At 40.3% G+C, this 26,276-nt stretch overlaps 4 protein-coding genes across 7 annotated transcripts; 2 read left to right on the top strand and 2 right to left on the bottom strand.

The window, feature by feature from the left end:
- On the bottom strand, positions 1-2,242 carry LOC141806227 (uncharacterized). Of its 2 annotated transcripts, XM_074691587.1 has the most exons (6): positions 2,165-2,242; positions 1,716-1,881; positions 1,486-1,541; positions 1,277-1,348; positions 913-1,005; positions 1-814 (listed from the first exon to the last, which is right to left on the bottom strand). In XM_074691587.1, exons 2-6 carry the CDS (start codon positions 1,750-1,752, stop codon positions 176-178), a joined length of 897 nt encoding a protein of 298 aa, XP_074547688.1. In that variant the 5' UTR covers positions 1,753-1,881; positions 2,165-2,242; the 3' UTR covers positions 1-175. The 2 variants fall into 2 exon arrangements, with proteins under 2 accessions (XP_074547688.1, XP_074547687.1); XM_074691586.1 differs by lacking the exon at positions 2,165-2,242 and having other exon boundaries at positions 1,716-1,954.
- Positions 2,243-2,284: 42 nt separating this feature from the next.
- Positions 2,285-7,954, top strand: wdr20a (WD repeat domain 20a). The gene is made up of 4 exons (XM_074691580.1): positions 2,285-2,647; positions 4,671-4,853; positions 5,239-6,579; positions 7,803-7,954. The coding sequence occupies exons 1-4, from the start codon at positions 2,384-2,386 to the stop codon at positions 7,854-7,856; spliced, it is 1,842 nt and encodes a 613-aa protein (XP_074547681.1). The 5' UTR covers positions 2,285-2,383; the 3' UTR covers positions 7,857-7,954.
- A 1,577-nt stretch (positions 7,955-9,531) lies between these two features.
- mok (MOK protein kinase) lies at positions 9,532-16,069 on the bottom strand. Of its 2 annotated transcripts, none has more exons than XM_074691582.1 (12): positions 15,571-16,069; positions 14,105-14,219; positions 13,832-13,921; positions 13,672-13,742; positions 13,507-13,585; positions 13,377-13,425; positions 13,115-13,293; positions 12,883-12,984; positions 12,623-12,796; positions 12,375-12,534; positions 12,102-12,293; positions 9,532-11,083 (listed from the first exon to the last, which is right to left on the bottom strand). In XM_074691582.1, the coding sequence occupies exons 1-12, from the start codon at positions 15,752-15,754 to the stop codon at positions 11,006-11,008; spliced, it is 1,473 nt and encodes a 490-aa protein (XP_074547683.1). In that variant the 5' UTR covers positions 15,755-16,069; the 3' UTR covers positions 9,532-11,005. The 2 variants fall into 2 exon arrangements, with proteins under 2 accessions (XP_074547683.1, XP_074547685.1); XM_074691584.1 differs by lacking the exon at positions 15,571-16,069 and adding an exon at positions 15,150-15,355.
- On the top strand, positions 15,974-26,201 carry nemf (nuclear export mediator factor). 2 transcript variants are annotated; one of them, XM_074691579.1, is made up of 32 exons: positions 15,974-16,137; positions 16,255-16,323; positions 16,771-16,873; positions 17,208-17,333; positions 17,438-17,586; positions 18,067-18,134; positions 18,272-18,361; positions 18,454-18,527; positions 18,613-18,683; positions 18,794-18,869; positions 18,977-19,117; positions 19,201-19,409; positions 19,491-19,664; positions 19,753-19,816; positions 19,916-20,004; positions 20,088-20,191; positions 20,288-20,350; positions 20,432-20,544; positions 22,601-22,658; positions 22,747-22,805; positions 22,881-23,001; positions 23,073-23,301; positions 23,389-23,428; positions 23,535-23,584; positions 23,788-23,929; positions 24,136-24,213; positions 24,300-24,515; positions 24,610-24,645; positions 24,736-24,842; positions 24,923-24,966; positions 25,067-25,146; positions 25,964-26,201. In XM_074691579.1, exons 1-32 carry the CDS (start codon positions 16,079-16,081, stop codon positions 26,039-26,041), a joined length of 3,180 nt encoding a protein of 1,059 aa, XP_074547680.1. In that variant the 5' UTR covers positions 15,974-16,078; the 3' UTR covers positions 26,042-26,201. The 2 variants fall into 2 exon arrangements, with proteins under 2 accessions (XP_074547680.1, XP_074547679.1); XM_074691578.1 differs by having other exon boundaries at positions 23,386-23,428.
- Positions 26,202-26,276: the final 75 nt, after the last annotated feature.

Here is a 26,276-nt window from a genome sequence, read left to right as displayed (position 1 = left end):
TTTATTTTTCATGGAATAATTTCTTTATTTTCAGTGCACGGGGTAGGCCTTACTTTTGCTAGTAGACCTGGGCTGCTTTATTAGTTTCTCTTTAAATGTGAAAACAAGGGGCATTATCTGCAAGTACCACATTTTATTCTACTTTGTCAAAAGGCACTGACTATGGCTCGAAGTCTTACAGTATCTCAAACAGTGACGGGTTTTCTGGTTCAGATGCAGAGTCCTCTATGCTGAACACACACTGCTTCTTTCTTTGCCCCAGTTCCGCCACATCAGCTCCGGGGAATCCAAGCTTTCTCTTGTACACGGATCGGAGGTTGCAGAGGCTGTGGGGTTTTTCTGGGGAGCTATCTGGGATTTGGGATGAACAAACATCCACTCGAGTTGCAGGTCCAGATGTTTGAGGTGTGCAAGTATTTTGCAAGCCTGAATCATCAAATTGACAACAAAGCCCTACATCCATAGCTTGGCTGTGCATTGATAAATCACTGGATACTTGATCTTTGAGATCTCTGCGTTCAACTCTATCAGTATTGAGCTTGCAGATCCACAGCTCAGAGTCACTCACACATTTCATCTGGACATCCAAAAGATGTTCCTGCTCGATCGTAGGATTTCTCATCCTAGTCTGAACTACTTCTCTGAGAGCAGCCGAAGCAGGGTGGTGAAGGATAACTCTCCTGCTCCTGCAAAAAAATCGACTTCCCCCTCCTCCTCCACCTCTTCCTTGCTGCCTTGTTCGCCTGCCCGAGACACCCCCATTGGTTCCTGACTCGTCAGAGTCCTCCGAGCTCCCATCGTATGGGTCCAAAAACTATGGACATGAGCACAGATGCACTTACTCATAAACAAATATCACAGAACTGTTTTGTAGAAGAAATTGTATTGGTTTAGAATGTAGAGAAAGCTTACCAAAGAATAGCAGCCATGCTTTACTGCAGGCTTGTGGGTTAATGGCAGCGCCCTCCGAAAAGTCAGCCTCTCTGGTGCACTACTTGCACATCCCTACACAGTGATGGGTCCAGAGTGCATATGTAAGACAACAATTCATATTAACTGAATAGGTGTGCACAAGCAAAATGAAGTCGCCACCACTGTAGAGCCAGGGCTGTGACTGTCGGAAGTTGAAGTATTCATCAGTGGCACTAAACTAATGGGCATGATGAAATGAAAAACAACATAAAAATATATATATTCCAGTTGTCAAGAGGTTTATATATTATTATGTCTACAATGTCAGTTTTCCACCTGTGCTTGGTGTGTGCAGTGTTCATACCATAGTGCTGGTGTCTGACCATCTTGGACTGATCTCAGATTCAGAATCAGTACTGGACTCCACTTTACACATCTGACAGAAACAGGGCACATTTTAGTCTAAAACCATTTCCCAAATCATGAAAATGGAAGAATTTTTTCCTTTAAACTGATGAAGAGTTCAATGAACCCTCCTAAAATCTTGGGCACGTGCAACACATTTATTTTTACCATGCATTTGAAAGCAAGCTGGTCCACTTTGTTGGGTGCATGTCTCTCACTGTGATCTAATTTAAAAAAAAAACAGACATAATTTAAAATACCAATTAACATCTACTAAAATGGCAGCACAGAAGTAGCAAGCTCATGAAATTGATCCAAACATTGAAATTCGGTCCAAGAGTATAAATTCAGTAATGTCCACGATAAACTTTGTAAATCTGAAAGTATAAGTAGGCTACCTTGGTTTGTGAGTTGTCGTCTTCTTCGGTGCTCCATGACATTTGTCGCCTAATACTTTTCTCACCTCGGAATCGTAGTTACAAATGTCCTTGGTGGATTCATTAATCAGCAGAGCACCAGGTGCTCTTGATATGAGGCAACCATGTGTGGTCGCATGTGAGTAGTCTATTAAATACAAAGCAGCATGTTTGCAAGTTTTAAGACTAAAATTTGGTACTTGCATTGGATTTTACAAAATAATACGTCCGGTAAAATGTTATATTTCTTTCAAAATAAAACCAATTAATTTCACAGAAGCTTAAAATGTCAATATTTGACTTTTAAACCGGACATTTTTGAAACATATAGTTAACCACTAATGTGTTTTAAACACAATGCAGATTAAGGATGGGGAAAATAACTTTTCCCAAGTCAAAAATAATAAACACTCTGTGCAAAATTGACGTACCAAACATGCTGTTGTATTTTTTCCTTGTAGCATATTTTATCAAAAAGGGGAATACTTAAGCATTTTTAAGACAAAGATATATGACAACTTAGCTGTTGTTACAAGCATCTCCCTCCACCAGTTCCCCGGTGAACCGTTGGGGGGACGGGAGAGTCGGAGTGGCCGTTCCGTGGCCCGCTCCCCTCTGTGCGTAAGATCCGGCCTGGGGGAAAGGGATGAATGTTAATTTCAAAGATGGCGGCGGAGGGAGGAGGGAAGGAGATGAACGAAATTAAAACTCAGTTCACCACTCGAGAAGGCGTCTACAAACTCCTCACTCACTCCGAATACAGCCGTCCTAACCGGGTGCCTTTCAACTCACAGGGCTCCAACCCCGTCAAGGTCTCCTTTGTGAACGTCAACGACCAGTCGGGCAACGGCGACAGGATCTGTTTCAATGTGGGCCGTGAGCTCTACTTCTACATCTACAAAGGCGTTAGAAAGGTAGCGTGCTAACGTGGCTAATGTCAACGGAAATCCATGATACTGCAAGATGGAGAAAACATGACTGCTCTCTGAGCTGTTGGTAAACTTTAGGCGTGTGTATGCTGTTTCAGGCAACTCTGCTAGGTGCTTGACTTTGAAATTAGCTGACAGCTAGTTAGCTTGGAGCTGTGTTGAAGGTAGCCTACCAGTTAGCTGGTTAAGTGGCTAATGTTAGCAAACCAGTAGCCTCTCCGGGGCCAACAGACTCCGTCCAGAGTCTGTTGCACCGGTCAAGTTTTCCTTCATGAGCGGCTTCGTTATTCTGGAAACAAAAAACAGTCGCTCTGGTTTAGTTGACCTTTTAGTTGAATTCATGTTGCCAGGGTTGAAATTGCTGCTATAATGGTGGCTGTAGTTTGCGATGACAGTGACAGCCCTACGCTACTGCCCATAGCCCCTCTCGATGCTTCTGACTGACAGCTGTGAACAGTCATGACAACTTACTTCGACGTATTGTAACTTGGTTAGTTGGCAAGCAGCTCGTGTCCCCTTTTTATGATTTTACTCTAAAGTTAAAGTTGATTATATGTCACATATGTTGACCTAGTCTTCTGTGAGGGGAATTGATAGCATTATTCAGGTACATGAGACGGAATTAAACGGTTTCCACGTCTTCGGGAACTTTAATTATTTTTATCGCGGCATGTTATCAATATCATTTGGTTTTGTTCGACAGAAAGCGGTTTCAGTGAACAGCTGTCTTCTAAAATAAGATAACGCCCAATCCAATGACTTCCATCAGGGAGTGCTTGTGTGTCACAGTCTGTAGAGTGTTGTATTCGTTACACACAGAAGTGCTTGTCATTTGTACAGAAATTAAAAGCAGAAGTCCTCGAATCAAACTTCATATCTCAAAAGAGAGTGCGAAAAGTCAAAGTGGGCTGATAGTAATTCTAGTTTTTGTCAATCTTTTAATGTGATTTAGACTGAAAACATGAAATCCCTTGGTATCAAAGAAGAGGAATTTGATATGCATGCTTATAAGTTATAATAACCAATTTCAGGTCCCTTTGTACCAAGCAAGAGAATGTTTGCATAAATTTAACCTTGGTAAGGCACATCCTATCAAATTAGTATTTTTAGTCTAATGTTGGGTAAAGTAGTAGGAGATACAAGGATATTTATTGACAGCAAAACAGTGTTGTCCTTTCAGCAGCTCAATAGAACAACTTAACTTCCTATGAGTGTTTGTAACTTCCATTCTTAAACACAGTGTTCCTCTATACTGATGTCAAATTCACTGTCTGTTCCCATATGTGGCATGAAACCTGTGCTTTTGCAAGAATCTTAATCAGAACTAGTTTAAAGACTTAGTTTGACATCCTGTCTCTTTAAGGTGTTATAGAGACACCCAGTCACATCTTACAGTAGCAAAAGAACAACTGAGTCATCATCTTGCTCTCTGAATTTTCCATTCTTCAAGTTGTGTAAGCTGTAAATCATTAACAAATGGATGTGTTGTTGTGCTGGTTATCTGCAGTACTACTCCAGGTGACCTTTTTCTATCCACATCACTAAAATAATGTTTACTTGACATTAAAAAGTAAATGTAAATGTATGACAAGCATGTATCAGTCTGCAAGGAAAGCAGACCTCAACCTGTGACTTCTTCCTCATTTTTTCCAGTGGAATGTCAGCTATTTGTTTTGTGTCTTAAGGTCAGAAAGAACTGTCGTGGGTTCAGATATAATTTCTTGTTTACTTTGGTTTCAAGACACTCAAATTAAATTTCAGCTTTGACCAATCTATGTGCTGCTAATCTGTGGAATTTAATAATATCCTTTCAGCTCCTCTGAATTCAGTTTCAGTGACATGGAAGGGGAAGCCCAGGAAAAAGATGACTCACCTCTGATTGCTTATTACTGACAGTTTGACCATTCGTAGCCTTATGCAGAAAGCAAACAAACAAATAAGTAACACATGTCTGATATTTAAAAGTTGCCTCTCTCTCTTAACATTTGTCCATGGCTTCTCTCTTCAGGCTGCTGACCTGAGCAAGCCCATAGACAAGCGCATCTACAAGGGAACGCAGCCCACCTGTCATGACTTCAATCACCTCACGGCGACAGCAGAGAGTGTGTCCCTGCTTGTGGGTTTTTCAGCAGGACAAGTACAGCTTATTGACCCAATCAAGAAGGAAACTAGCAAACTCTTCAATGAGGAGGTAGGACTTTTTATTTCTTGTTCCAAAATGTTAAAATTTTCATTTATGCTGAAGTGTAAGGCTTCCAATCCTCATTTACAATGACTTTTTAAATGTGAATACTACTGTCTTGGGTAGAAGAATCTAAGTATTCAAATTAGCAAATCTATATGATGTCCAAAGTATTTTTCAAGGTCTCTCTTGTAATCTGCATTTTTAGTCTCCCAGCATAAGCATTAAGTGTTATTGATTAAATTATTAGACTCTCAACATGTTCACACTATTGGTTCTTATATGAAGCTGTGCTGACGTGTTTTCTTTGCCTCTCCTCTTTCTGCTTCCTTCTCCTCCCTTCTCTCATGACCTTGTTCGCCTCCCAAACCTCAACAAATCTCCCACCTGCCAGAGACTAATAGACAAGTCCAGAGTGACATGCGTGAAGTGGGTACCAGGCTCTGAGAGCCTCTTTCTGGTCTCTCATGCCAGTGGCAATATGTACCTGTACAACGTGGAGCACACTTGTGGCACCACAGCGCCTCACTACCAGCTGCTTAAGCAAGGAGAGAACTACTCTGTTCACACCTGTAAGAGTAAATCCACGAGGAACCCTCTCCTTAAATGGACTGTGGGTGAGGGGGCTTTGAACGAGTTTGCCTTCTCTCCAGATGGGAAGTTCCTAGCCTGTGTTAGCCAAGATGGATTCCTACGAGTCTTCAACTTTGACGCAGTTGAGCTCCATGGCACCATGAAGAGCTACTTTGGTGGCTTGTTGTGTGTCTGTTGGAGCCCTGATGGAAAGTACATAGTCGCAGGTGGAGAGGACGATCTAGTGACTGTGTGGTCGTTCTTGGACTGCAGAGTCATTGCTCGAGGTCACGGGCACAAGTCATGGGTGAGTGTGGTGGCGTTTGACCATTACACCACCAGTGTGGAGGAAAGCGACCCAATGGAGTTCAGCGGCAGCGATGAGGACTTCCAGGATCAGATGATTCACTTTGGGCGAGACAGGGCCAATAGTACGCAGTCTCGACTCTCCAAGCGCAACTCCACAGACAGCCGGCCTGTTAGTGTCACGTACAGGTTTGGCTCAGTGGGTCAGGACACTCAGCTGTGCCTATGGGACCTCACTGAGGACATCCTTTTCCCCCATCTTCCACTTTCACGGACACGAACACACACCAATGTGATGAATGCTACCAGCCCCCCTGCGGGTGCTACAATAATCACTAACACCTCTAGTAACACTACTAATGGAAACAACAGCGGTGCCAATACTCCAGGCATTAACTCCCTCTCTACTACATTACCACGCTCCAACAGCCTACCGCATTCAGCCGCCACCACGGCAACAGCAAACAACACCAACAAGGCTAGCAGTGGTGGCGGCGTCAGCAGTGGTATTATGGACAGTGCCATCGCTACAGGTGTGAGCAAGTTTGCCACACTGTCACTCCATGACCGGAAGGAGCGCCACCACGAGAAGGACCACAAACGCAACCACAGCATGGGGCACATTAGCAGCAAGAGCAGCGACAAGCTCAACCTGCTGACAAAAACCAAAACAGACCCTGCTAAGACTCTGGGCACGCTGCTGTGCCCGCGCATGGAGGACGTGCCCCTCCTCGAGCCCCTCATCTGTAAAAAGATAGCACACGAGAGACTGACTGTACTCATATTTTTAGAGGACTGTTTAGTGACTGCTTGTCAGGAGGGATTTATTTGCACATGGGCGAGGCCAGGCAAAGTGGTAAGTTCTTTTTAACGTAGGAAATGTGAGGAGAATTAAAGTGATAATATGACGCCGGCTCATTTTTTTTAGCTGCCCTAAAATCAGCTGGTGCGCTGTAACTAAAAACAAAGATATATTCTTAAACATTAAATAAACTGGATATTTGGGAAAGCATTTTTAGCTTTTGTAGTTGAAGTTGTCACTGCTGTTGAGGAACATATCAGACTTTGTTTTATGTACACCTGCTTTCCAATAAAAAGGCCTATAATACTTAAGTTTCAAATATAACCAATGCTATGAAAATATTACAGTCTGGTTATATAATACTTTGTGATAAGGAGGGTTTCCTGTGTAGACCTGTGAGAGGGAAGAAGACGATAATCCATACGAAATATTCACTGGTTCATCGTTATCATTCCACAATGCATAGCAGCCCAGCCAAGAAGTCATCTGCATAAACCCATATTTCAGCTTTTATGCAAAATGGCTCTGTATCTGCCCGAGGAATGTCTGCGGTGTCTTACGTGCTTGCAGCTTAATATGTGAATCCACCCTTGTCTTTTTCCCTTTTGTCTGTGTTTTGAGAGATATTGCCAGAACGAGGCACATGATTGTCTTATTTTCCAACATGCAGGCAGTCACAGGTTCGTATTAGCAGAGTTGGATACAGGCAAAACTGAGGTCTCCAAGTATCTCCTTGGGGGGGAGGGGAAGCCCCGTAATAATGCCACAATACTTAATATGAGTGAACAAAGCAAGTATTAAGTCTGAATAATACACACAGCCATTTCAAGGTGCTGGGGTTAACAGGATTCTCAAAGTAATAATTAGTATGCAGTAAAAACAGAGAACATGTCCAAGCCAACCACATTTTGTATTGTTAAGAATTGCATTTAATAGCCTAAGTGCTATATTGAAGTTAGGCTTAGTGCTTTGCAAAGGTTTTACCAGTGTAAAAACGTAGGATGATGTTGATGAAGCTTATTGAAAAATTGTTTTCACATGTACTTTACCAGTGCCTTGATCCAGCAACCATCTCAAAGACACCACTAGTGCAACACTGTGCACCTGCCATCCTCTTAACTGCTGCTCTGCAGCCTTTTAATTGAGTGCAGGGAACCGCGACATGCAAATAAGAGACTACAGGCTAATTTTAATGAGCTTTTGGTTGCTTGATTCTTTTTTTTTGCCACAGTTTGTGAACTTTCCCAATGCAAATCTCCTTGTTTTCCTTTTTCCAGGGTTTATTGTCATCCCAAAACCAAGCCAGCTCTCCCAGTGGAACAGTAGTATAGCCACAATAATTCTGCTGCTAAAGAACCCTGCAACCCAGAGTCTGATGCTGCTCTTCACCCTGCAAGCATTGCAAGTTTTCCTTTTCTTTTACACCCCTCCCCCCTCCCCACCTTCCCCTGATTTTTGTTAATGACTTTTCTGTTTTTTTGTTTATCACTCACTTGACCTAGAGGAGGAATGAAGCAAGAAAAAGGTGTGGTGCAATTGTGGACTAATGTGCTATGATGTTCTCTTGAGTTTTAACACATTTTAGATTTTTTTTAAAGGAACATCTTTCTGTCATGTCAGATCTCATCAGACTGTTGTCCCTCTCTGAAAATTAAGCTTGGCTTTGTTAGATGCAAACCAGACAATTGTGGCTTGAGATTAAAGGAATAGTTCATTCAATTTTCATACTCTATATTGTAGTCCAGTTAGCGGCTAAGGTTGCTGACTAAATTTGGAACTTTGGGTGAACTATCCTTTTAAAACCAAGTGCGTTAGCATCTGAAAATTTTGCATCCATCCACATTAACCCACCGCCTCTGTCTTTTCTTAACTATATTCTCCCCTTCTCAATGACTTTGCACTGATTTTGTTAGCTACTATGTTTTTTGTTTTTATAACCTCTCTAATGGAACAAAAAACGTAGGTTGAGGACTGCCTTGTTGCACTCGGCTTTAACATCCTCAGTCTTGAAATCTGAATCTACAAAGCTGGATGCTGCAATCATAGTCTTTTAAAGAAAAAAAAAAGTTTGCACTTAAATTAGTTTATTAGAAGAAAATGGCTTTACATTTTTGGGTGTGCTCAAAACTCACAGATGGCTAATACATTAGGTGAAGAAAACCATAAAAAAACTATTAAAACCTTTATCTATTGAGCATTTATTTTAATATTATTTCAGATTCAAATCTGCTCTGTATCATAATGTGTATATTGTAATTAATTGATTTAATGGGGGCCTAAGCAAACTACCATTACTCCAGTGGAAGTTTTGTCATTGATAGTTATATTTCTAAAGCCTAAAGTATACATATTAATAATATTAAAATAATCTTGAATACACTGTTTTCTCCTCTTCTTTTTGTGCTCACCCACATGTACTGTATTTACACTACAAAGCTGTGATGCCTCTGGGGAAGGAATTGCTGACATTCATATGGAGAACGCTGAGGAAGTTCAGCAGAAGACGTCTGAATAAAAAAAGAAAGGACAACTTTAATACTAACTTTCCCTTTATCACCCAAGTATCATACAGGCCACTCTGACATTTTTTCTCAAACAAGTCAGAGAACATATCCTATCTTCTTTCAGCGATCATTTGAATTGTTTTTGCTTGCTAAAATGGTTGAAGAGTTATGGTAACAGGAACAGCTTGCATCACTTTACTGTCTGTGATTGGAATGTTGTTGAACATGGATTTCTATGCAGTACCATAATACCCCTTGATGTCCCATTGGAGTTTGTCTTCTCTTCTTTAAAGAGCTGTTGGAATTTTCTCACCTGCCCATCTAATGAAAGAGTTACAGTAATTTTAAAGCACTATAGGGAGCCGGCTCTCCGATGGATTCAAAAGTGTTAGTGTTATGCTTTCAGGAAAAAAAACGTGGGGCAACAAGGAATCTTCAAGTTTTTCTGTCTTTGAAAATTTTGAAAAATGTACAAATTATGATAAGAGACTTATTTGTTGCAGTATTTTTTATTTCTGTTGGATTACCAATAATCAAAGGGTCCAGAAAGTCACACACAAGATGATGAAGCAACTCTACAATTTGTCTAAAAAAGAAAAAATAGCTCGTGAATTGATTTTACGTTTAGTCAGGCATCAAACAGACGTGGTCAAAGAGATTCAAGTTTTTCTCTGACAGTTCAAAAACATCAAAGAAATATTTCGACACTCTTTTGTCTTTGTTGGCTGCAATAACCACCATAACAAAGCTCAGACTGGGTCATTTTTAAGAGCTCAGAGAGAAACTGCTACGCTACGAAGAAGTGATGCAGAGCAAACATACTAAACAAATGATACTCAGGCACAAAGATAATCTCACAGTCAGGTAGATTGGATTTGAACTACGTGCCTTGAAATTATGCCTCAGAGGACTGTCAGAGCTTAAAATTGTCATTTCACTTCATTTTAACTGTCTTACTGTGTACCCTTTGTGCTAGATGACTGCTACACTTCAGATCATTCTGTCCTGAGGGATTTATTAACAGCTGTTGAAAAACATACAGTGCATATCTAAAGAAAATCAACCCATTCAAATGTTGTCCTGTTCATGGCTCAACCATTGTGAATCTCAGCTTAATTAAAGCTGCTGTGTGCGGTTTTAGATCATTTCAGAGTGTCTTTTTTCTGACAGACTGAAATTGCTTCAACAGCCATGCAACGGCACACTCCATTTTGGAAAGTTTTAAATTTTGATACTGTCTCAAAATGATAAACTTTCATTATTCGAACAGAAATTTGTCTGAATACATGTCAATGATATCATTTTCTGGAATTTCACTTGCATGCCAGTGAATTTTCCGTTACCTTTTTTAGTCAAAATGACTTTCCAGTCATGGTGTTATGCTAATTTACAACTACTGCTGATATTTGAGGTATGTTACAGAGGAATAAGATGCTCATAATTTCAAAATTTGACTTAATTCTGATCAGTTCACAGAGTCTGTATTACTCAGTGTTTTATTTGTCGAAGAAACACAACAAAGAAAAAAGACCAGTATTTTACAAGAATCTGATTGAGTTGCTCATCCAAGAAGTAACACCTTCAAATCCAGCTCAGGTAAAAGGCGAATCACCAGTGAAATGCCTTATTGCTTGCATGTGTCATTAGCTCAGAGTTGAAGCATTTTTTTCTAACTGTAAACATGTAACACCTGACTGAGTCAAGCAAAACTGAGGTCAAAATGTAACCTCACTCTCTCAATCCAACATAATATGACAGACTGATATCGTAGGAGCAGAGATCATGACAGAGACAGTCCAACAGATGAACACAACAGGCTCAGCGGTCTTCATTGTATTTTTTTTCTCAAGCGTATTTGTTTTCCTTTACAGAGAACAGCACCAGACCTGTCCAGGCATTGTCCTCTCAGCATTCTGTTTATCTGGTTCATCCTGTTTTTACAGAGGCTAATTTGAACCAAAGCCTGTTTTTGGCTCTTAGTAGCCTCTATGTTTCCTATCCAGCGGTGGTATGTAGGAGGTCTTACAAGCTGCGTGGTGTGACTCATCCAGGGGCTGTGGAAAGAGGAATAGCAGCTTGTTACATTCTATTAGTATGATGTTTTAATTCATTTATTTTATTTATTGGTAGATCTTATTAAATTTAAAAGCAGCTCAAGTGAGGCCTTAATGACTGAAATACTCAGAGGGGAGTGTTGTGAGTGTTTTTCATGGTTTATATTGACCTTGTAGTATCCCCTGTAATAGCTTTACATGATTTACTGCTCAAAAAAAAAAACCATTTTAGGCCATGTCCACATGTAGCCAGGTATTTGGGAAACCGCTCTGTCTTAGCTGCTGTCTCTTTAAGACTTCCCATGTCTGCCTCTTGGAGGCAGAGCTATTGCTACGTTGGAGGCAACCCGTAACTCGTATGTTTCCCAGTTGAAATCTCCGAGTTCCGACCTGAAAGCGTTCCAGGCAATTTACGACTTTGGTCTGAGCGCAAGGAATTCTGGGATGTAAACAAACCAGCATGGCAGAAATTCTAAGATTTATGCTTGGTCATTTCAATTACTAAAGGAGCCTGCAAGTTCTTTATCTAAGTGAAACGGAGGAGGGGAAACCACCGTATCCATAGAGGCAGCCATATTGTTTTGGCACAGATGTGACGTCACAAGTCGGATCTCGTACGAGTTCATGGGTTGTAAGTTACGAGTTCGACTGCCGCTCCAGGGCATTTTCACGAGTTACAGGTGGGAAATATACGAGTTACGGGTTGCCTCAAACGCACCATATGTACAGACCTCAGTGTTTAAGGCCCACCCCCCCATATGTCATGCACCACTTAGATCCTTATCTGATGACCCTATCTTCTCAGTATGTCGAAGTGAAGTTCTTGTGCTAATTTTGAACAAAGAAATTTGGGGGATTTCTTCAACATACAAATATTCAGTAGTATGACAATTTGCACAAGTCAAGTATGAACATCCAGTATTCTTACTTTATATCCATGTTTAAAATTTGAGAAAGAAACATACCCCTTCTTTAAATTTTAGTGTAAAATGTTTGTACAGCTCTCTTGTGATGTTACCTTCTCCAATCTTGACTGGCACTTTTTTGACGCGATGGGTGGCAGCTGGCTCAGGTTGGTGAATCCAGGCAAAGTGGAGACAGGAAAGTAGACCTGGGGTGTTGGAACAACCATGTTGAGCTTTGGTAGCTCTGTGGGATAATGCGGGACGTTCCTTCTGATGAGAGGCTCTGCTACATGCTTCATGTTGTGCTGCAGAGGGAGAAAACAATCAGACAAGTGCAGCTTCATACAAACTTCTGTCAACCTGACGACTCAGTCAAACAGACTTACACTCATTAGAGGTGTTTGTCTCGCGTGTCTACCCCTCAGATGTTTGCCGAGTCTGGTGGGGCGCCAGATGTGGTCTAAGGAGCTATGCATCACACTACTTTCCACTCTATCCATATTCCCAGAAATCCTGTGAAGGGTTTCTGTTTCTCTCTCTGCCAGCCTGGGAGAAAAAAGCAGGATTGAGTAAGACAAAATTGATAATTAATGATAAAGAGTTGCATGAAGTGTTTTGTATTTGTATCGTTTACCTTGTTTTTCTAAAATAATTGTGATACAAGGCTATTTCAGCACTAATGCGCTTGTCTGGGTCATAGTCAAGCATCTGATAGAGCAGCGACAGAGCTGGAGCAGGGCAGTCAGGGATTAACTGTGAGAAACCAGTGCCTTTTTTAGCCGGGAAATTAAAGTGCATCGCTCGAGACCTGCAAGACATCAAGAAATCCAAGAAAGAAATGCAGTCACAAAAGCACACGTTCTTCAAAAAACAAATCTGAGGAGCAACACTTACTTTTTGAATTTTTTGAGGACACTCTGATCTGGTGTCCCCAGCACATCATGGATCTTGGCGACTTGGTCTAACTCATTGGTTCCAGGGAAGAGAGGATTCAGACTGAAACACACAAGAACACAACAATCTGATTGTCCTAACAAAGAAATTACATGTGATTTGTTTACACCTGCAGAAATAACAATGCTGCTTTAGACTTTGAAAAACTACATATTACAGATGGAAAGAGTACCTCATGATCTCAAAGAAGACACAACCAGCGCTCCACATGTCCATCTTTAAGCTGTAGTAGCCGTCAGTGAGGAGGCACTCAGGGGCTCTGTACCAGCGCGTTGATATGTACTCAGTGTGCGGTGGCTTAGAGTACACACTCTGACACGAGCCAAAGTCACCGAGCTTCAGTCCACTTTGCTGCAAATTGTGGGAAATGTTTAAAAAAATGTATTTTACTGAGACCAGATTAGCACCATTAAAAGGAAACGTGATGATCTCACTTTGATGAGGATGTTTTCTGGCTTTACATCTCTGTGAAAGATCCCACAGCTGAAAAGAAACAACCCAAAATTTTATGATGCATTTTTTTATGTTTGTTATTCATGTGAACTGAGATGCCTTCATAAATACCTGTGCATGTGTTTAAGGGACTTGCAAAGTTGGTACATGTAGTTCTTTACTATATGGTCAGGCAGTGGTGTTTCTCTACCTACAAGGACAAGAACTCACATCAACTTATAACCAGCTTCTATGGCAATGAGTGGAAGTTCACCATTAAAATACTTGATGACTTACCTTGTATGAATTCATAGAGGTTCATCTCCATCAGCTCATAAATCAGAGATACTTTTTCTTTTCCCTTGTCACTGAAATATTGTTTTAGGTTAATTTGACATCTAACATTAAAGTAGCTTGAAACAACAACCTCCAAAAAGACAAAAACTCCAGTACTCACAAAATCAGTTCATGAAGCTGGATGATATTTGCATGAGGGCTGAGTCTCTTCGTAGCCTGGACTTCCTTCAGGTTGTTGGCCTGCTCCAGACTTGATGACAGAAAGCAGATCGAAAGAATTGCAAATTTATTGCAAGAGCTGTCGACAGCTTATATGGCAATCCTACAAAGTACTTTATGCAAACTGGGTGTCAAGATCAAGTTTCAAGAGTCTTTGCTCACAGAGTATTGTAAAAATGCACATCTAATTGTGATTTTGTTGCAGGATACATACCTGTTTATCCTTTGCTTCATGGTTTTACATGCGTAGAACTTTCCATCTTTCAGGCTCTGAGTTTTCACCACCTCTGAAAATGTGCCCTCTCCGATTTTTTTTATTATTTTGTAACCTGCATTACAAAACAAAGTCATCAAAGTCTGTCTTATAGTCTGGACAGATCATCAACTGAAAATTGAATTCCCCGAGTTCATTGAGGCAGAAAACTTAAGGCCATCTGTCCACCAATTGAAGCTCAACAAAAGGTGGATAATGCAACAGAAAAAAGGCCCCAGTAACATAAGTAAGTGAACAACAGAAGAAAATATGTCTTCTTGCCCAGTTGGTATCCTGACCTCAACCTGATTGGGATGCTGTGGCATTACACTCCAGACATCCTAAGAACATTGCTGAACTGAAACAGTCATGTAAAGAATTAAATGGCCTAAAGTTCCTCCTGGCTGTTGTGAAGGTCTGATTATATCTACAGGAAACGTTTGGTTGAGGTTATTGCTGCTGAAGGAGGGTTAACCAGTTGTTCAATCAAAGTGCTTACATACTTTTTCCAATCTGCACTGTGAATGATTACACAGTGTGTTCAGTAAAAACACTAAAACATTGTTTCTGTAGTATAGTTCAAGTAGACTGTCTATTGCTGTGACTTAGATAAAGATTAGAACACTGTATCACCACTGCAGAAATCCAGTTGATTCCAGAGCTGATTCCATGTTAGTAAAGTTTGGACACACACACCTGCTTTAAGAAGACAGTTTACATAATGTGGTTCAGGAAGTGTTGTCTTGGATGAAATAGGATAGCAAGCTCATTGTCTCCCAGAATGTTAATACCATACTGTACCTGTTTAATTTACCTAAAATTACTCAAACACATCCATTAAGACTGGTCGAAATGACAAATAATTCAGGAGGCACAGTTCTCACAAAGCAAGCTTTTCTTCAATCTAAAATAGCAAGGAAGCATACGAAACAACTCTTCAGAGGGCAACATATGACCGCGCATCACACCTGTCATCCTTCTTCTGAGCCTTTTACTATGAACTTACGATGCATTCCTTTTGAGTCTCAGCCACCGCATCCAAGTCGATCGCCTCTAACATACGTCACCTTGAAAAACATATCTAAGTGAGGTTTTAAACACCAGCTTTTTTGTGCATTAAGTGTTTAAATACGTCAACACTACTATTACGGTTGCTAACCTAGCACCGCTAGCATGCCCTGTTAGCTGACCGTCGCCTTGGTAACGGAGCACGCCTTCGCCCTCCACTGTGACCCGAAGAGGAAGCTGAACTCCAGTTGACTGTTTCACACTCTCCGCTCGTTTTGCGGGAGGGTTCGCTGTTAATAGCACGAATGCTTTTGACAATCATCGGCTATGCAAGAAAAAATGCCAATCGAGCAGATTTTCTGGCTACAGGCCCAGATATTTGATGGAACTATGAGATCACATTTGTAGAATGATCTTACCTTTTTTCCAGAGGTGCTGTGAGATATTCTGCTCGGATGTCTTTTCACTCTCCAACTCGTTGTTATTCTGCAGGTCCACAACAACATTCCCCCTATTGTTCCACTCGGTGTTAGAGGTGTTTTTTTCATTCCGAAGGCTTGCCATATTTTTCACGCCAATAAGCCAGCTTGAGTAGTGCATCATAACTGCACAGTTAATCCCCAAATACCTACCATGTGTTTAAACATACATGCAAATTGTCCTTGTCAGAGTATTCAAGTCATAGCAGAGGGTTACGAGTCAACAGTCCATCCCATACACAATCAATGCCATCTATTCACCAACGTCTCGTGTGCTCGAAAGGCGTGGACCTGATCTTTTTGCTCCTCATCGGTTACCATACGGACCTGTCATGCGCATGCTCAGTATTTTTGTGCATGTTCTTGCTGATGTTGCACTAGAAATATGAACATTTTACCCCAGTGTTTACTTCTCGTATTTTGAATTGTTGACAGCTGTGCAGCCACCATGAAAACAAGATTCACCACTGTGGATATCAGGGCAGTAATTGCCGAGATCAATGCCAAGTAGGTGATAAGTTCTATAGACTCAAGTTGAGTTGCTATATGCTAACCTCCGTAGTTATGGGTTTTGCTTACAGATGTGGATCAATCATTCATTTATTGTGTTTTATTCTGTTGTAGCTACATTGGTATGAGAGTCAACAACGTGTATGACATCGATAACAAGACGTACCTTATCCGGCTACAAAAGTAAGAACACTTTGGTAACTTAGCCCTTAAGTTTGTAATCTTTAGTGTCATGGCTGTCTTTTTTTGCTTTCTTCTCTTTTTTAAATTTTGTCATTTTTGACACTTCAGGGCCACTGTAATATAACGACACCTACTCTACAACTCAAAAACAAACTATTACAGTTTGAACCTGTTTGAATTCCTTAGTAAAAAGGTCCCCACACAAACACACATTTTATACACTATTTATACCGACAAGGCAGGTGTCATTAACCATACAGGTATCTAAGGTGATAAACACTAAAATAACAATTTATTGCATATTTAAAAATGCTTTTTTTTCGTTTACAGCTGTGTCACGTCACAAAAGTTGCACTTCAATACTGTTAGATATCTGTAATCAGATAATAAGATTTAGCTCCAGCCTTAACAGTTAGTGTGTGCTTAAGTATTATATTGTGGTTTCAGGCCTGACAGTAAAGCTGTTCTGCTGATCGAGTCTGGGACTCGAATACACTCAACAGATTTCGAATGGCCGAAGAACATGATGCCGTCAGGCTTTGCAATGAAAGTAAGCATACAATGTTTTCAATGAAACATCACAAAGAACTGTGTTACTCTTCAGATAAACTGTGTCTCAGTAAACGTTTCCTGGCCTTGCTAAACTTTTTGTAATTGAAGTCATATTTAGGTTAGACAAATAGGTGTATGAATTCTTGAATTCTTCCAGAGAAGACAGACTTTTTTCCTGTGCACAGCAAAGACTCAAAGTGAGGGATAAATGTGATTGTTAAAGCAGTTGTTAAACAGGATGAAAAAAACTTCCTCACAGGAGCTTTGAGGCCTTCCAATAGCTGTGTGAAGCTGTGTGATGAATCTATTGTTTAAACCAAGTTCTTCTTCAGTGTCGTAAACACCTGAAGACGCGGCGGTTGACCCAGGTTAAGCAGCTTGGGATTGACAGGATTGTTGACATCCAGTTTGGGTCAGACGAGGCTGCCTACCACTTGATTGTTGAACTCTACGATCGGGTGAGAAGACACAGTGAGGTCTTTTGTCCTTCTGATGCTTGGAAGTCCTGACACTCATGCTTAACTCTGTGTGCATTTCTTGGTTTGTTTATGTCCAAATTCAGGGTAACATCATTCTAGCAGACCACGAGTACACCATCCTTAATCTGCTGCGGTTTCGCACAGCAGAGGCAGAAGATGTGAAGATTGCTGTGAGAGAGCGATACCCTGTGGAGAATGCCCGACCCCCTGAACCTCTCATCAGTTTGGAGCGGTAACCACATCTGAGTTAGGGCCCAAATGGACAACAGTCAGATCATAATCTACATGAATTTTTCCCTCATATGTGGTGATGGGTACCTTTCACATTTGAAACAATACTTAACGATGCCCCATACTTGGCAATAGGTATTAGTACTCAACTGTACCAATTTTCTGTACTTTTTTGTGTGTTTATCGGGTTATTAATGCTAACTTGTTCAATAATGAAATCTCAAAGTTTTTCAATCTAACATATTTATTTCTCCATATATAAACTTGTAATGCTGTGGTCAGGCCTTGAAAATTGCCGCTTCTTCCAAACCCCCACAAAGATGCATTTAGGTATCGAGACATGGCACCGTTTGATTTTACCTGAATCAGTACTGGTACTTCAGATGGAATTCAGTCGATACCTATACAAGTACCTAATTCTGTGCCCATCCTTACTCATATGTTATAATTCACAACTTTTCTTTTGCTTTTATTCCTGTAGGCTGACTGAAATCCTGAGCAAAGCACAAAATGGAGAGCAGATAAAAAGAGTGCTGAACCCTCACCTTCGTAAGTAGCCAGGCAACCAAATTTGGCATTTTAGATTAGCACTAATTCACAAAAAATACCCTATAGTTTAGATATCTGAAACTGATTTTTGAATCATATGAACAGATTAAACATGTTATTTGAAAACACCTTTCCAGCCTATGGAGCCACGCTGATAGAACACAGTTTGATTGAGGCCGGTTTACCAGGCTCTGTGAAAGTTGACGGCCAAGTTGAGGCTTCCCAAGGTGAAGTAGAGCAGTAAGAGTTTCAATCTATGAGGTTATTTTATTTAATATCTTTTTTTTTTTACTGAAAATTCATATTCCTGATTTTCCAGCTGCACCTAAAATCCTTGAAGCCATGGAGATTGCAGAGACATATATGGAGAAAACAGAGAACTTCAGCGGGAAAGTAAGACACCTGACGTATACTGAGCAAGATTTCTTTGAATTCCTACAGGAGACCTTTAATATTCACATTTTGCTTTTAATTCAAGGGCTTCATCATTCAAAAGAGTGAGAAGAAACCAAGCTTAACTCCTGGCAAGCCCAGTGAAGAACTTCTCACGTATGTTGTGTTTTATTTAACACATAAATCAACACGCATCAAAATGCTGCACCCATTTTTTTTTGCAAGTTTTAATTAATTTGATTAATGAGAGATTGATTTCTTTACAGATACGATGAATTCCACCCGTTTCTTTTTGCCCAGCATGCCAAGAGCCCTTATTTGGAGTTTGAAACGTTTGACAAGGTCGTTATGAACATGCTATATATTCTATATATTTGGGTTTCAGTTCTTGATGGTCTGGTCCTTTGTGATGGGGATGTTAAAACAATCTGTTATATCCTCTCAAACAGGCTGTGGATGAGTTCTTCTCTAAAATGGAGAGTCAGAAGATTGACATGAAGGCCCTGCAGCAGGAGAAACAAGCTCTGAAGAAGCTGGAGAATGTTAAGCGGGACCACGAGCAGAGACTGGAGGCCTTGCACCAAGCGCAGGTCCACTTGACTTTAAACTTCTTCTTTTAAATCAAATTTAAATCCAGCACAATCTGCCGTTGTTGAAGTTTGGTATGTTGCAGGAGGTAGACAGAGTAAAAGGTGAGCTGGTGGAGATGAACCTGCCTGTGGTTGAGAGGGCGCTGCAAGTGGTGCGCAGCGCACTGGCCAATCAGGTGGACTGGACTGAGATTGGCATTCTGGTCAAAGAAGCTCAGGCAGCCGGTGACCCAGTGGCGTGCGCCATTAAGGAGCTGAAGCTGCAGACCAATCACATCACCATGCTTTTAAAGTGAGACCACTTCTAAAAACTCAGAAAGTTAAGCACTAAAGATCATCCAGGCCCACGTATGTCTTTATCCCCCCTTCTAAGGAATCCTTACATCTCTGAGGAAGACCAGGAAGAGGAAGAGAAAACAGACGTGGTGGAGGAGAAAGGAAAGAAGAACAAGAACAAAGACAAAGGACAGAGCAAGAAGTTGCAAAAGAACAAACCCTTGTTGGTGGATGTGGACCTCGGCCTGTCGGCTTATGCTAATGCCAAAAAGTAGGTAGAAGAGAAAAAATTATCTCAATAAAGACTGTTAAATTTGAACATTCCTTTTAATGATGAAGATGATTATCCTGCATTTTAGATACTACGACTTCAAACGCAGCGCTGAAAAGAAAGAGCACAAAACAATCGAAGCTGCAGATAAGGTATGAGAATTGATTTGTTTTACACTTTTAGATCTTATTGCAGAAAAAAAAACAAGTCTGCAAACCAAATGTTGAGAACTTCCATTGCTCTTTTTTAAGGCTATGAAATCTGCAGAGAAAAAAACACAAAAAACGTTAAAAGAAGTTCAGACTGTGACCACCATTCAGAAGGCCAGGAAAGTCTACTGGTAAGACAGATGTTAAATGATTTACCTCAGCTTAGTCAGCACTTAAGTACGCCCATATTATTCTTTTTTTCTTCTTCTTGTAGGTTTGAGAAGTTCCTTTGGTTCATCAGTTCTGAGAATTACCTCGTCATCGCAGGAAGAGATCAACAGCAGAACGAGATGATAGTGAAACGCTACCTCAGGGCAGGTATGGGCTGAGCTCCACACACTTACCCTGAAAGTAACTAAAAAACGCCACACCCGAGCTCATTCAATCCCCTTGTGTGTACCTTTGTTTAATCAGGTGATATCTATGTTCATGCTGACCTCCATGGAGCGACAAGCTGTGTCATCAAAAACCCTTCAGGTAAAACATCGTCGCCCAGTTTTTCTCTTGACTGTTTCACCTCATGTTATCAGTTTGTTTCAGCCCCTCTTTTGATTTTAGGCGACCCCATCCCTCCTCGTACTCTGACAGAAGCTGGCACCATGTCTGTGTGTTATAGTGCTGCTTGGGATGCTAAGATCATCACCAGCGCTTGGTGGGTTCATCACCATCAGGTGGGTTATCAATCTGAAGCTTATTATAATTATGTATTATGCATAAAAAGTTGCTGTATCTGGCTCATGAAGCCTTTTTTAAAACTTTTCTTTGTGGATTTCATTTTTCCAAATACAGGGTGTCCGCGGGGTCTTAAAAAGTATTAAAAGTTGATAAATCAGTTGTGGAAAAATTAAGGCCCTGAAAAAGTCTTAATCCTAATGTCATGAGGTATTAAATTTTATTGGTATTCAAGCTTCTGCTCCAAAAGTATGCATGAATATTTATTTTTCTCCTTGCGACTGTTACAAACTAACCTGACACGACACACAGACAGTTCCATATATCCGCCATGGGAATAGTCCATCTGGTTGGAAAATGTTTTCAGGGTCTGAACCTTCAAAAATAACCACACCTGGTGATTGGACGATCATTCTGCTCGTCACACTCATCACAGATCAGCGTGAGGATCTGGAAAAAGCTTGAGCATCTCAAAATATTTCCCTCTAGATCATAAGGGTTTCTCAAGCCTACTGAGATTATTTCTCAGACTTTTGCTGACCTGGGATTTTGGATTCTTACGATTTAGAGAAAGCGTCCCCCAGCTTCCCCTGATCTCTGTTGTTTTGGAACAAATTTTCTTTGTTCAAATCACCTTTTTATTGTATACAACACATTGAGATAAGATATTTATCAATACAGTTAAGTAGTGCTGTTGTTTGAATGTGACCACAAGCAAAGTTGTAATTTTGTGCACTGGCTATACGTAGCGCTAGCAGCACAACACATCAGTAGGCTAATGTGACAACAAACTCAGTTTGTACAGTAGTTTAGTAGTTGTCTGTATGTAACACTGATAGAAAGAAAATAACAATCTCAAGCACATGTCCTAAATTTTGACAATGATGAAATAAATTCTTGTTTTTTTTCTGCAAGTTGGCCTTGAATACCTGTTACTTGTTGTGGGAAGAGGAATGTCAATTAACCTGCCTTTAGTTTTATTTATACTTTCAAGCTTTATTCCTTCTCAGCTTATCTAATTTATGTTAAAATGCAAACTACAAATGTCAAAGATTGGTTGCTAACAGCAGCTTAAAGTCAGGATAAGGTCTTAAGACTTTTTGAAAGGTTTTTAAAAAAGTCTCAAAAAGGTTTTGAATTTAACCTCAGGATTCCAGCATATACCCTGAAACATAGTTTAAAATAAAACCTGATATATGCTTATCCGTCCCCCAGACCAACACAAAAATAAGTAAAAAGAAAAGAATTAAAAAAAAAAAAAAAAAAAAAAAAAGTAATAGGATAAAAAAGATTTGAATGGTAATAGTAAAACGTGGAGTGTGTCAAGTGCTCTGGATTTTGCTAAATTGTTCCATGAGGTTGAGAACTGGTTCAAATTTGCCATCAAGTAAAGACAAGATAAAGGAAAATGCGATAAAATGATTTTTACAGACAAATTCTAAACCATGACACCAAGCAGAAAGATAAAAACGATTCAATAAAGGCACAAATAAATGAGGTCGGTTAACGGTTATTTATTATTTAAAAATATTAGTAGGATTGAACACACCCTTAATGGTTGTGACTTCCTGTATGTCATTTGTTTTACAGATACTCATTTGAAGAAATTGTCTCTTTACACTGTTGAAAATCCAGCCATCATGGTTGATACTGAAGTCAAATTGCACTAAAAATTAGGGTTGTATGTAATTAATAAAAGTTTGATGTGTTCCAGATGTTTAAAAGGCAGATTTCGTTGTTTATTCATCCCATTCATCTGCTTGCGGAATAACTCAGAATTTCCTAAACTGTGGATTTCAAAGTAATATTTGTATTATCATGAGCTAGAGAAGCTAGTTTTATACTTTTGGATTTTTTCTTATTTGAATTTTTTTAAAAGTCTCCTGGCTACCTTTAATTTCCACATTTAGAGATGTTTAAACAGACTCAGGGTTGCCTTATAGGCCAATGAAATGTGTAAAACAGATTAAACATTTTGTGTTTACATGGTTTTCTATTACATCTGAACACTATTTTATTAAAGCTTTGTTGCATTTCTTTTTTTTTTTTTTGTAGGTGTCCAAGACAGCTCCTACAGGAGAGTACCTAACCACTGGGAGTTTCATGATCAGAGGTATGACACATGATAATGAAAGATATTCACATTTTGAGGCACGGACAGTCTGAGAAGTGATGAAAGAAAACTGAACATTTGTCTTTAGGAAAGAAAAATTTTCTGCCACCTTCTTACCTGATCATGGGGTTTGGATTTCTCTTCAAGGTAAAACACCACTGCGAGCACGTTTCTCTTTGTCATCTCTGAAAAGAACAGAGTTTAATGCTGTTTTACCTGCAGGTGGATGATGAGAGTGTAACAAGGCACAGAGGGGAGAGGAAGGTGAAGACAGTGGAGGAAGACATGGAGGACGTGGCATCCACTACTTCTGAACTGCTCATAGAAGAAGAGGAGCTGAATGGTAGGAGACAAGATGATTTCCTAATTTATACCTTTTTTTATCACATTCCTCTAATTTTGCTGTTTTTGCAGGTGATGACAGCAGCAATGAAGATCAGAGCGAGGAGGGAGCTTCAGGAGATGGAGAGAACCAGCAGAAGAGTGAAACATTAGAGAAGAGGGATGACTCTCTGGCTGCTGTTCCTGAGGAGGGAAACATGGAGGGAGAAAGTGAGGAGGAGGAGGAGGAGGAGGCAGCAGAAAGTGAAGAATTCAGCTTTCCAGACACGACTATTTCCCTCTCACATTTACAACCGAGCAGGTATCCAGCCGAGACAAAGGAACAGCAACACCGACACAAACACAAACACACGATGCTTAGTGAAATATTTCTGTTTTTTTCTAGAAGCGCTCAGACACCTGGCTTCAAACAGGAAGTGACTCCTCAGGTAATTTATGAACCATTTTGTTCCCTAGCCCAAGTCTTTTTTTGTTGTTTAAAAACCATACAGTAGTTACACTTTATTTTTGTGTCAATTCATTGTTTGTCCTCAGACTGAGGTAGATTCACAGGGAAGGAAACACATGACTGCCAAGCAGAGGAGGTGAGTGAATGGAAGAAAGCTCAACTTAAAGTAAGACGTGTGCTTATCAAGTGTATGCCATAAATCAAGAGGCTCTCAGACACATGTGGTGTTTAATGGTTTGAGAAGAAATCGTGAGGACATCTTTACTTCTAGGAATTTGCGGACATGATATTGTGACTATGAAGCTGATTTAGCTCTCAGCTGTTCTGTCTTTCCACCAGAGAGGAGAAGAAGAAGAAGCAGAAACAGGAAGGCTGTGACACAGAGGTGAAGACGGAGACTTCAGCAGGAGGATCAGCTGCTGATCAGGGATCCAAAGGTGGAGGAGGCCCCACCCAGCAACCACTGAAGAGAGGTCAAAAGGTACGAGTTTGAAGATAACACGTTCTGCTATCCAAGGGGAGGAGACATAGCCCCGAGACACTGATGGAAAAAAACATTTTGATATATAAATAACAACAAATGAAGTGTACAGTTTGAGTGAAGAATATGTGAAGTGCGACACTTCCGAATGTTTATTTGATGAATCAGTCATTGATAAATCAGTGTGTGTGTGTGTGTTTTTACAGAACAAGCTTAAAAAGATCAAAGAGAAATACAAGGACCAGGATGAAGAGGACAGGGAGCTGAGGATGCAGCTGCTCGGGGTAAGACATAACTTTAGATGGTACAGTTAGTAAAGTTCAGGTTTTCACAAACTGTGAATAATACTTTTACTGCTTTAATTCCTCAGTCAGCTGGTTCCAGCAAAGACGAGAAGGATAAGGGGAAGAAAGGCAAAAAAGGAAAGGGCAAAGAGGAACCAGTCAGGAAACCAGCTCCTCAGAAACAACCACAGAAACCTCGCAGTGTAGAGACTGTGGTGAAGAAATCAGAGCAGACAGGAGAAGGGGAGGGTGGGGAGAAACAACCTGGAGAGGAAGGAGAACCCACAGAACAAGAGGACAAGGTACCTTAAAAACCCTTGATGACATCTCTTTATTTGTATGTTCCAGATGGGGTTTGTTTTTGTGTTACATATAATGCTGTTTTTTTTTTTTTAGGAAGATGATGTGGACCAAGACAACCCTGGAGCAGAGGTGAGTTTAAATACTCCTTAAAAAAAGTTTCAGACTTTGAGGGAGATAAATGTTTCATGTCGACTCACATTTCCCGTGTGCCGTTGTCAGGAAGCAGAGAACCTGCTCAACTCTCTAACAGGCCAGCCTCATGCTGAGGACGTGCTGCTGTTTGCTGTGCCTGTCTGTGCTCCATACACCGCCCTCTCCAACTACAAGTATGTGCACTTAACCTTTCTTTGTGAGAAGAGAGAGAGTGAAGCCTGCACAGGCTAAATGAGTCATTCATGTTCCACAGGCACAAGGTGAAACTGACGCCTGGTACTCAGAAGAAAGGCAAAGGTGCGTTCAGCAAAATTACAACTTCTGTTTTCCTAATGTTTTGATGTAAAGGGTTTTGTTTTTCTGTATTGTCACTCTGGTATTTATTTTGTCCTACAAGCTGCACGCACTGCAGTTCTCAGCTTTCTGAAAACCAAAGACACATCGACCAGAGAAAAAGACCTGTTCCGCAGCGTCAAGGTAAACTTTCAAGTACAGTAGTTTGAGTCGTTCAGACAAACAGTTAAAGAGGGGGCTTTTTTGTTTTAGCCTTCATATGTTCCCAGTGGTACCCCAGTGGTAGCTTAAGATGATGTACTACTCAAAAAAAAAATCCAGTTTTTCTCAAAATGGGGATTTAGAAAACATTTATTTCAGCGTCTGTTTGAAAAGCTTCCTCGGAGCTGTCGTCTCTTTAAGCCTCCCCACTCCATAAACCTCCTTTCCTCTGATTGGCCAGCCCTGGAGGCCTCTTAAGGGCAGAGCTATGGGCAGATCTTGGTGTTTGAGGCCCGCCCCATGGCATTAACCATGCATGAGATCCCAATGTAATGACCTCATCATTTTAGCAAGTCTTAAAGATCTCATGCTAATTTTAGAACGTTCTCAGACAGATTTAGAGATTTCTACAACTTACAGATATATTCCGATTAGAAAATCTGCACACATTTAGTGTGAACATCTAGCATTGTTACGTTATGTCCATTTTTGAAATATAGAAAGCCTTCTATTTTGTCTTCAAAATGTTGATTTTTAATTTCTTTCAACGAATTTTGATCTACACATTAACTTAAGTTACAGAGCCTTTGTTTGAGGAAAAACTTTGAGAAACTGTTATTAATGTATTGGAAACAGACTTGCTGAATTCTGATTTATAAAAGTAAACAATTGATTATTCTGTTTCTTTTTGACACTTTGTAGACTACATTTGTTTTTAAAAAATAACTGATCACCATTATAATTACTAATATTTCAAAGTTTGCTTGTTGATGTACAAAACGTTTCTCTCGTGTTGCAGGACACTGATCTCTCCAGAAACATGCCTGGCAAAGTCAAAGTGTCTGCTCCAAACCTGCTGGCTGCCAAGAAGAAATGAAAGACTTGAATTTCAGTTCAAAGACTCATTCATCACAGCACATTTTCCTGTGTGTTCATGGATAGTTTTTTCTAAATCCTCAGTTTATGCTGTTTGTTGACCAATACCGTGTTTAAAATGGACACATGTAAAATAACAAGGATGAACAGACCATGGCTCATAGTATGTGTTTATTTTTTGAGTACAAATGAACATCACACATTTAATTCTACAATAAAAAACACCAAGAGAACAT

This window comes from Halichoeres trimaculatus, unplaced genomic scaffold, assembly GCF_033239565.1.
Source record: "Halichoeres trimaculatus isolate MK-OKI-2021-1 unplaced genomic scaffold, fHalTri1.1 fHalTri1_scaffold_17, whole genome shotgun sequence".
NCBI classification, from domain to species: Eukaryota; Metazoa; Chordata; class Actinopteri; order Labriformes; family Labridae; genus Halichoeres; species Halichoeres trimaculatus.
This window is presented reverse-complemented; position numbering and strand designations above follow the sequence as displayed.

Excerpts from the sequence above, each read along its gene's own strand:
- LOC141806227 (XM_074691587.1), bottom strand. The coding sequence starts at position 1,752 with ATGGAGCACCGAAGAAGACGACAACTCACAAACCAAG. Across the intron at positions 1,349-1,485 it reads AGCTTGCTTTCAAATGCATG|ATGTGTAAAGTGGAGTCCAG; the intron begins GTAAAAATAAAT and ends TGTTTCTGTCAG. Across the intron at positions 1,006-1,276 it reads GGTCAGACACCAGCACTATG|GGATGTGCAAGTAGTGCACC; the intron begins GTATGAACACTG and ends ATCACTGTGTAG.
- wdr20a (XM_074691580.1), top strand. The coding sequence starts at position 2,384 with ATGTTAATTTCAAAGATGGCGGCGGAGGGAGGAGGGAAGGAGATGAAC. Across the intron at positions 2,648-4,670 it reads TCTACAAAGGCGTTAGAAAG|GCTGCTGACCTGAGCAAGCC; the intron begins GTAGCGTGCTAA and ends TTCTCTCTTCAG. Across the intron at positions 4,854-5,238 it reads GCAAACTCTTCAATGAGGAG|AGACTAATAGACAAGTCCAG; the intron begins GTAGGACTTTTT and ends CCCACCTGCCAG.
- mok (XM_074691582.1), bottom strand. The coding sequence starts at position 15,754 with ATGATGCACTACTCAAGCTGGCTTATTGGCGTGAAAAATATGGCAAGC. Across the intron at positions 13,922-14,104 it reads ATGAAGCAAAGGATAAACAG|TCTGGAGCAGGCCAACAACC; the intron begins GTATGTATCCTG and ends TCTGTCATCAAG. Across the intron at positions 13,743-13,831 it reads CAGCTTCATGAACTGATTTT|TGACAAGGGAAAAGAAAAAG; the intron begins GTGAGTACTGGA and ends ACAATATTTCAG.
- nemf (XM_074691578.1), top strand. The coding sequence starts at position 16,079 with ATGAAAACAAGATTCACCACTGTGGATATCAGGGCAGTAATTGCCGAG. Across the intron at positions 16,138-16,254 it reads ATTGCCGAGATCAATGCCAA|CTACATTGGTATGAGAGTCA; the intron begins GTAGGTGATAAG and ends ATTCTGTTGTAG. Across the intron at positions 18,684-18,793 it reads CCCAGTGAAGAACTTCTCAC|ATACGATGAATTCCACCCGT; the intron begins GTATGTTGTGTT and ends ATTTCTTTACAG.